The 10125-nt window shown below is 41.7% G+C and overlaps 1 protein-coding gene across 1 annotated transcript in view; it reads left to right on the forward strand.

Moving 5' to 3' along the window:
* HCRTR2 (hypocretin receptor 2) overlaps positions 1-3831 on the forward strand; it is a 103267-nt gene extending 99436 nt beyond the window's left edge. The window contains exon 7 of the mRNA XM_068279364.1: positions 3460-3831. Coding sequence (XP_068135465.1) covers positions 3460-3686 — 227 coding nt within the window. The 3' untranslated portion in view covers positions 3687-3831. The remainder of the gene's footprint in view (positions 1-3459) is intronic.
* Positions 3832-10125: the final 6294 nt, after the last annotated feature.

Below are 10125 nucleotides of genomic sequence, written 5' to 3' on the forward strand. Positions count from 1 at the left end.
AAGTTGAGGATGCAAGGACTGGGGAAGAGTTTGTGTGCATGGATAGGGAACTGGCTAATGGACAGAAAACAAAGAGTTGTGGTCAATGGATCGTACTCAAAATGGGAGACTGTTAGCAGTGGGGTCCCACAGGGGTCTGTACTGGGTCCAGTGCTCTTCAATTTATTTATTAATGACCTAGTAGATGCAGTAGTGAGCAATGTTGCTATTTTTGCAGATGATACAAAATTGTGCAGAATCATCAACTCTCAGGAAGATAGTGTCATATTGCAACAGGATCTGGATAGGATGGCTATATGGGCACATACATGGCAGATGAAATTCAATGTTGACAAATGTAAAGTCATGCATTTTGGTCGTACCAATGGTCTAGCACCATACAAAATAAATGGGATACAGTTGGGGACATCAAACTTGGAGAAGGACTTAGGAGTACTCATCGACAACAAGTTAAATAATCGTACTCAATGCCAAGCCGCTGCAGCTAAAGCTAACAAAATGTCGGGATGCATTAAAAGGGAAATAAAAACTCGAGATGCTAGCATAATATTGCCCCTGTTTAACTCTCTAGTAAGGCCACATCTGGAATATGGAATTCAGTTCTGGGCACCACATTACAAAAAAGATATTGCAGTTTTAGAGCAGGTGCAGAGACGAGCTACAAAATTGATACGTGGGATGGAAGGTCTCGCTTACCAAGAAAGGTTAGATAAACTGGGTTTATTTAGTCTAGAGAAAAGACGCCTTAGAGGAGATCTAATTAACATGTATAAATACATTAGAGGGCAGTATAATAGCTTGGCGGATGAGCTTTTTGTCCCTAGACCTTCTCAAAGGACTAGAGGACATGAGCTGCGCATGGAGGAAAAACGTTTTAGCCATTTATTTAGGAAAGGGTTCTTTACAGTAAGAGTGGTTAAGATGTGGAATGCATTGCCACAGGAAGTCGTTATGGCAAACTCTATACCTGCATTTAAAGGGGGCTTAGATGCTTTCCTTGCGTTGAAAGACATCCATGGCTACAATTACTAGGTTATGCCTAATGATGTTGATCCAGGGATTTTATCTGATTGCCATCTGGAGTCAGGAAGGAATTTTTCCCATTTGGGGCTAATTGGACCATGCCTGGTGGGGTTTTTTTCGCCTTCCTCTGGATCAACAGGGGTATGTGGGGGACGGTCTGGAGTTGTACTTTGTACTGGTTGAACTACAAAAATCATCCAACTCTGACTCCAACCCCTCAGTTTAGGAAACCACCGACTCCAACTCCAACCGACTCCAACCTCTCAGTTTAGGAAACCACGACTTTAACTCCGACTCCAGGTACCCAAAATGGCTTTGACTCCTCGACTCAGACTCCTTAGTCTAATTCTTACTGGGGTTGTGGATTTAGTACAAAAATCACCTGACTCCCGACTACTCAGTTTATGAAACCACCTACTTCGACTCCAACTCCGACTCCAGGTACCCAAAATTGCTCCGACTGTGACTCCAACTCCGACTCCACAGCCCTGCTAGTTACATAACATATAACATTGGTGTAATTCTTTGTATGATATTGAGATAGTGATTTACAGGACTGAATTTAATTTCAAGGGGGGAATAGCAAACCAGTTGAGCTGTGTGGGGTAGTATTTTATACCATTCTTTAGATTTTGTTTTCAGTTACATATCACATCAGATAAGATCATGTGGCTTATTCTGAAAATGTTTACTTTAACAAACCTTTTTCAAAAGCAAAATATATATCAGGACAAGAGGTTCCCCACAGCCTCTTTGTTGCTATGCATGATCAGCAGCAACTCTCTGAAAGACAGCTACAGCCACCTCCATTCTGCCACTCTATGCAGAACTGATTACCATATAAAGACTTATTATTGGTAAAAAATCAATCAAAGACTAAAACCTAGGATAGAAAAAAGCATAATAGGCAGGTTAACTGCCCATCATTTGGCAATCCACCAGCAGATAAATAAACAATGTTATGGGGTATGCAGACTAAATGTAGTGTTTGTACAGGACTTAAGAAAGTCATTGGTAGTCAATATCCTTCCTATTTAACAAAAACTTTGATTGGCTAGTGCCACTGGCCAATGAGAGCATCCGTGCTTTTAGCTTTTAAATGATACCACTGATGCCATGTGTGTGGGACTGGGGAGGTGTGCATATGCGTATCCCATCTCCCATGGTCCAGCACATGTCTCTGTTTAAAGCAGATCCGAGATGAAAAACTAACTACAACAAGTAACTTGTCTATATATGTTATCTAAAGTTTAGATAGTTTACACAGCATATCTATCTGCAAACAGCTTATGAATATGTATTCCTGTGATACAATGAGGGCAGCCATGTTCTGTTTGTCACATTGTCACAGGCTGAGACCTGGAGATGCTATCAGCTTGTCTGTGTGGAAATTCAGTCCCCTCGCCTCCTCCCCTCTGCCTCTGAAATCTCAGACTAGTCACACCTCCCCGTCCTCCTGCCCAGACTGAGCACCCATATGCCCTTGCTACTGTCTGAAAATGCCAAGGCACTCTGAAAATCTGTGGGCGAGGCTTGTTTAGTTTATAGGGAATTAGAGTATTAAAACAAAACAAAAAAAGTATTTGGCTTGAGGAATGCCCTATAAACTATATGAAAGTAACACACTTATGCAGTGAGTAAAAGTTTATTTTGGATCCACTTTAAATAATGTCCAGGTCCACAGCAGTGGTTGGCGGGGTGGGTGCAGCTGCAGTATGTCCACGGGAATACACACGCACTCCCATGGGAAGACATAGCCAGCGTGCGTGCTCTCTGGTGCCCAAGCGGACATACTACACATATGCGTGCAGTATGTCCGGATCAGAGGGCATGCATGGGGCTACTTATTCCCATGTGAGCATGCGTGTACTGGACTGGGACCTGTGGAGACAGACCTGGGCCACGGGAGGTGCGGTAAGCCTATGGGCATTTCCCCCCACATACATCAATCACAGAATTAATTAAGGCCTGAGGTAACTCCTTTAACTGATTTTTCCTCATATAAAAGTCATGCTGAATGACTAATGATCACTACTCATTAGGGTGCTGCAACCCTGCAAACTGGGCACATAATCTAAATGTCCAGAACTATATTAGCCTAAATGCCTAACTAGACAGATTCTCACTCAAAAGATTGACAGGAAGGTTGCGTTATCATGAATAAACAAGATGCACAACCTGAGTATGCGATAGACTAACATGCCAGCCCTGAAAGCAATGTCATTACACACATCAAACAGTGATTCATAATAATATGGTGACATTGACTTATATGGATGGTAATGTATAAGAATATTCATCGCTAATAAATAATGTGCAGCTGCAATAATGTGCAGCTTTGATTTACAGTATTGTGTATAAAATAGAAAATACTCGCCATGCCCAGGTATTGGCAATACCACTGTTATTCTTCCTTTTGTTTTTCTGAACCAACAGGTAAATTTAGAGAGGAATTCAAAGCAGCCTTTTCATGCTGTTGTCTTAAAGCCACGACTAACCAGGAGGATCACCTTATTCGAGGAAGAGCCAGCAATGAAAGCAGGAAATCGCTAACCACACAAATCAGCAACTTTGATAACGTTTCAAGAATCTCAGAACATGTTGTTCTAACTAATCTGAGCCCTATGAACACAAATGGTACTGAAACAGTTCACAACTGGTAAAACAATAATCAAAGTAAACTATGAAACTTTGCGAACAGACATATGAATAAAGCCGTACTGTGTAACATGGTTATTGTTGCATATTGCACACTAGTGCTCATCAGTTTATTTTTTTGCTTGTATTTATGGTTTACCCTGACCAAAGTAGACGCCATGCACAGATATCTTGCCAAAGCATTTATTGCCATTCCCTATAAGTGAAGAACTACTTCAAGCCATATGCTTAGTATACAAAACCAGTATGCACTGGAAATCATTTATCATTATATATATATAGGTTTTTTTTTAAATATCCTAGTATCGAAAATCAGGTTATAAACCGCTCCATCAAAGCACTGCAAATAGGCGACTCAACAATCATCTTCCAGTTAACATAATTTTACTTTACATGAAGGCTCTTTGATTACCTATAAATGTATGAATTTTACCATTGTCACCATGATGCTGAAAATGGCAGACACTCGTTTCCCTCATACTGACAATTCAGGCTAAAATGGATTCATGAGCAAGTGTGATATAAAGGTGTATACTTACTAAATACTGGTAGAATAACAGCATGCAGTGCACTGCAATTCTACCAGTGTTTATGCAACCGATGCAGAGTGCATTGTGCAAGTAGCGCAACTTGTGTTACCTACGTAACGCATGCATTGCTAGTATAACGCATAATAAGTTACTTGCGCATTATGTAAGCAATGCATGTGTTGCCTAGGTAATGATAGCTGCACAGCCTGTGCTACATCAGCTGTTTGTAAACTGGTAAAATTGCTGTGTGCTGTCTTTGAACAGTACTTTTACCAGTGTTTAGTGAATATGTCCCATAGTTACCTGAGAAGCTAAAGGGCTACCTTCGTAACCTGGTTTATAATACTTGTTCAAATAAATAGTATATTTTCCCATTCTGTTGTATTTTAAAAAACCCTTGCAAACAAATACTTTCATCTTTAGCGCTGTGACGCAAACGCAGATTATAGTACAACTCTTTCTAAGGTCTCTTTCTCAAGCTCACATCAGTCACAGAACACATTTTTATGCATAGTGTTATGTGATAGCGTGTTCTTTGTGTGCATTTTAATGCATTTTTCAATGTAGTTTTTATGACTACAAGCTATTTTTATCCAATGTTACTTTCAAAGAAAGAACATAAAGATGCAGGTGCTAAAACTCATGAGATCAAGCAGTAGCCATAGACTTGCATTGTTACATGATACACATGAAAATACATGTTAGGTGATTCTGCATCACACAGATATACAGTGCATGAAGCGTGAGTGTTAAAGACTAGGTTACTTACCGATACGTCTTTTCCAGTAATCGTAAGGTCAGCACCCTGAGAGATCCACAAATCCTGGACAGGATGTACACATTTAAGAATTTAAATAATTAATTGGCAACAGGCAGTATAAAGCACAGTCACAGGAACTCTCTTACTCAGTTATAAAAAAGACCACCAGAAATAATGCTTCAAAAAATGTAATTATAACTAGAAAAGTATAGGGAGGGAAGTAATGTGGGCTGTCCTTACGATTACCAGAAAAGACATTAATCGGTAAACAGTGATGTGGGTTCGCTGCCAACGATTGTTTGTGAATGGTTCGCAATTGTTTTCACCAACGTTCATTTGCCGTGGCAAATGAATGTTCACATCATTAATGGTAAGTAACCTAGTCTTATCCACAGTAATCTCCAGGACGTTACCATGAGAAGATAAACAAGACTTATTTTAGGGAGTGGCAACAGTTTGTAATACGTTTCTCCCAAATGATAGATCTACTGCTGCAGACACATTCAACTTATAATGACGAGTGAAAGTGATTGAACTTTACCAGGTTGCAGCCCTGCAAATCTGCTCTTTTGATGTTCCAGCCCTCTCTACCCAAGAAGTCAATACTGCTTTTGTTCAATAAGCTTGTATTCTTGCTGGAGGCTCCTTCCCCTGATTCATATAAGCAAGAGACATTGCTTTTCTAATCCATCTTGCCATTGTGGATTTAGAACCCTGTTGTCCTCTCTTGTTTCTGCAAGAATGATTAACATTGCTTCTGTTTTACTCCAACTAGCATTTCTTTTAATATATTGTAGAATGCCTCATCATACAACCAGACATGGAGCCTCTCCTCTTCAGTGTTTGTCATTTTTTCGCAAAACGATGGCAGGTAAACTTCTTGATATTTGTGAAAGGAAGATGATAATATGGGCAAAAAGGATGGATAAGCATATTTTCTGAAATACCTTCAATTGGCTCAAAATGAGGATCTGCTCAGGGTTGCTTGGATAGCCCTGATCACAAATACGAGTGATCACGAGCATGACTCACTTCCTAATTGTCTCTTGATCACGAGTAGAAAGATATATTTGACTCGAGTGCGGTTTTGAGTCACATATCCACATGTAATCATGAATCACAAGTCCAGTGGTGTAGCTAAGGAGCTGTGGGGCCCGGTGCAAGTTTTACATGGGCCCCCCCCCCCCATGCCCACTATACATAACAATTGATACGGCACTCCAAAATCTGCCAATGGCAACTACAGTGTCAGAGGTGCAAGAAGGGAATGGGGAACAGCTTGTTAATAATTACCAATATTCAAAGTATCTATAGAAGTGATTATTAATAGTACAGGACTAATAAAGAGGTAATACTGAAGTTGAGGTAGGACCCTGCGGGGCCCCTCTGGCCCAAGGGCCCCGATGCGGTCGCAACCTCTGCAACCCCTATTGCTACACCCCTGCACGAGTCGGTATTCATGATTAAAATCCAGCTGAATTTAGCGGTAAATATCAAAGCCCCATTACATGCTAGATACACCAAATTTGCAGATTATGTTAAGAAAAACAGTGGGAACAAGGGGAAATTAGAAAAAAAAAGACCTTATTGAGAAAATCGATTTTAACGTTTAAGGAAAAAAGTATACATTTAAATGCGGTAAATGAAAGTTAGGGTTTGATTCACTAAAGCGTGCTAAGTGTTAGCACGCCAGTGAAAAGCCCCTCAGCACATGAAAAGTGCCTTTGCATGCACTAATATGCACGCAAAAGTTTGTGTGCGCAAAACGTAGCACCGGTGCGCGCGAAACGTTGCACTGTCCGTGTGCAAAATAGCCTGATAAGCGTACTTTGCACGCGGCCAGTGCGGCGTTTCGCTCGCACCAAATAGCGCACGATCAGTAACAGCTTTGCCCGTGTAAACTACTTAGCACCCTAGTTTGCACGTGCAAAGCTTTTAGGCGTGCTAACTGTGTTAGCATGCTTTAGTGAATCAAGCCCTTAATGTAGCAAGCCTAACAGTAGTGTAAATTTACATATATCAATAGAAAGAGCAATACATTTCATGACCGGGTTTCTGCGTACGGACGCCTTGGAAACAGCGACGGCCCCAGGATTTTTTTTTGAGGGGGGGGGGGGGATGCTATGCAGGTGCTGGACCCACTTCTGGAGTAGCTGATGACCCGTGCAGTGCAAAAAATGGGTGTGGCCATGACCGGATGAGGGCGGAGCTAACTGTAATTTAACAAGAAGCCGAGGTGAGAGTGATATGGAGGCTGCCATATTTATTTCCTTTTAAACAATACTAGTTGCCTGGCAGCCCTGCTAATCTATTTGGCTGTAGTAGTGAACTGAAATACACCAGCAACAAGCATGCAGCTAATCTTGTCAGTTCTGACAATATTGTCAGAAACCCCTGACCTGCTGCATGCTTGTTCAGGGTCTATGGTTGAAAGAATTAGTGGCAGAGGACCAGCACAGCAGCCAGGCAACAGGCATTGCTTAAAAGGAGATAAATATGGCAGCCTCAATAATATTCTCACCTCGGGTTCCCTTTAAAAGTGCAATGCAAAGACAGTAGGCCCAAGTGTTGGTGAACCTTTTCCCAGAAAATTCAAATAATTGTGCAGGTTTTCTCAAGAAAATACACGTAATGTGAGCAGATTTGCCCAGAAAATACGTTCAACCATGTGGCAGATTTGACCAGAAAATACGTTCAACCATGTGGCAGAATTGCCCAGAAAATATGTGCAATCATGTCGGCAGATTTGACCAGAAAATAGTTCAATCATGTTGGCAGATTTGACCAGAAAATATGTGCAATCATGTGGCAGTGGCAGACGTTCAATCATCTAGCAGACTTGATCAGAAAACATTTCAATCATGTGGCAGACTTGACCAGAAACAACTTCAATCATGTGGCAGGTTTGACCAGAAAACACTTCAATCATGTGGCAGACTTGATCAGGAAATACACCTGCTAATAAATAAAAAAAAAATTACTCGTCTGCTGAGGAACTCCGGTCCCAGCCTCTGCCTGGCGTACAGCTCCCATGATCCTCTGCCAGCCAGCAACTGAAACCCCCGCGCTAAGAGCAGGGCTATGGGAAAATAGCACCCGAAGCCCTGCACTGCAGACTCAAAGTCTTCAGAGCAGGGCTTTGGACGCCATTTTACCGTAGCCCTGCTCAGGCGCTGCTGGAGCTGTGGGCTGCTGCTGCCGGTGAACTGACATGGTGTCTATTAGACACTAAAAGTCAGTTCACGCTGGGGGGTGCTTTAGGGGTGCTTGGAGAATTTTAGGGGGTGCTTTAGCACCCAAAGCACCCCCCCCCCTAGCTCCGCCACTGCTTGGAAACCCCTCTGGCACTGTACATGCATTTTTCTGGACTGCACACCTCCTCCATTGTGCTCTCATAGCTGGGAACATTGTAAGCATAGTTACATTCTTAATGAACTGAGCATATTCAGAATGCATAAGTGTGTGTGAAAAGTGGACAAATGGACATTGGTGCATTTTAGGCCTTTAAAGAATGAGATTTGCTATGTGGGAGCAGATGGGAGTGAGGAGGGGCCAATTAGGTTTGCCCACTATGGGGCCCAAAAATTTCTGGTGGCGGCCCTGATTGTTATGGTGCCCATACACGATACAATAAAAACTTTCAATTTTCCCGTTTATTCGATCTAAATGATCGAATGGAATGAAATTTGAAAATATTTTTTTTCGATCAAGAAATTCGAACGATTATCCATTTTTTCCGAGAAAAATCTGATCGGACATGCTGGAAAAATCTTTATATTTGATCTAACGGAATAATCAAACTAAATTATCTAATCGAAAAAAAATGAAAAATTGTACCATGTATGGCCACCTTTACAGTAGCCCTTGATCCTCCTCAGTGCCTCAGCAAGTGATCTGCATTGTTTTCTGCTTGTCCTTCCTGCTTCATGCCAATCCTCCACCTTGCATAACAAAAGAACACATACAGACTTGACACTTGTCCAAGGCTGGGCACACAGACAGGACTGAAATAGGCCTGTACGCTTTGCATGCATGGACCTAGCCATAGGAAACTGATATAAAACTGACAGGACAGGACTGAAATGGAATTGTCCACATTTATGTGTGGACACAGCCTGAATCTTAATCCCTGGCAGGTGACTGTCCATATGTATACAGTATGAGGCTTTAGTCAAAAGCTGATGATTTAGACAGGGAACACACTTAACAGAATCACATGCATTTTCCACAATGTGCTTTGGGGAAAACGCATGGGATTTTGCTAAGCGTGTTCCCTGCCTAGCTGATAAGTGGCTAGCACCTTTGACGTGATAGCTACTGCTTTCTTTTTTGTGAGTGAACATACATTTAAATGCTAGCCAATTTTTGTTTATCATTGTGACTGGCAGCATAATGAGGAACATTAGGGTTGTTGGAGATGACTCTACAAGGTAGTGCTACCCTTTTACTCCATCCCTCATCCCTAGTACTTAGAAGAATGATACATTAGGTACCTTTAGGATTAGTACATCTATATAGAACAAAAGCAGAAGCTTCAAAAATATACAACAGCTGTATACACATTTAAGATTGCTAGCTTCCCAGATAGGGAGAAATACACTTTTTTAACTTGCAATAATGTAAGTTTAGGTAATCTTTTGCTAAATAAGCTGAGGTACTGTAAAGGGTTTGGCTGCACAATATATATATTTTTTAATAGGAACTGGTTGGTCGCCACCGTATAAGTTCTAGCCTGCCCTAAAACTGAATACTCTTTCCAGATAGGAGATCCATAAAACATCTTCTACAGGGAGACACTTAAAACATGAGAGTGTAAATGACTACGGGCCTGATGCAGGGAACCGGGGAGCATTGCCATGCACAGACTTTGCACTGAAATATTACCCTTACTACCAGCACTGTGTACTGCGAGTTATGCTATTAGTGCAAAAGGTGGATCAGTGCATCACCAGGCCGCCTCTGAATGGCCTCCAATCAGAGGTGCTCTGAGCCCCCCCAGAAACTGCAAACGCACCCTGAACCCAGTACATGGCAAGGAAATGAGCAGCGCTACTTAAAAACAGATAAGTTCCTACTTGCAAGAGAGTGCAAGCCCCACTTGTGGGGTAAAATACACACCTAGCATACGCATGACCTGTCTACCACTGGAGGATG

The sequence above is a fragment of the Hyperolius riggenbachi genome, chromosome 4 (assembly GCF_040937935.1).
Source record: "Hyperolius riggenbachi isolate aHypRig1 chromosome 4, aHypRig1.pri, whole genome shotgun sequence".
NCBI lineage: Eukaryota > Metazoa > Chordata > Amphibia > Anura > Hyperoliidae > Hyperolius > Hyperolius riggenbachi.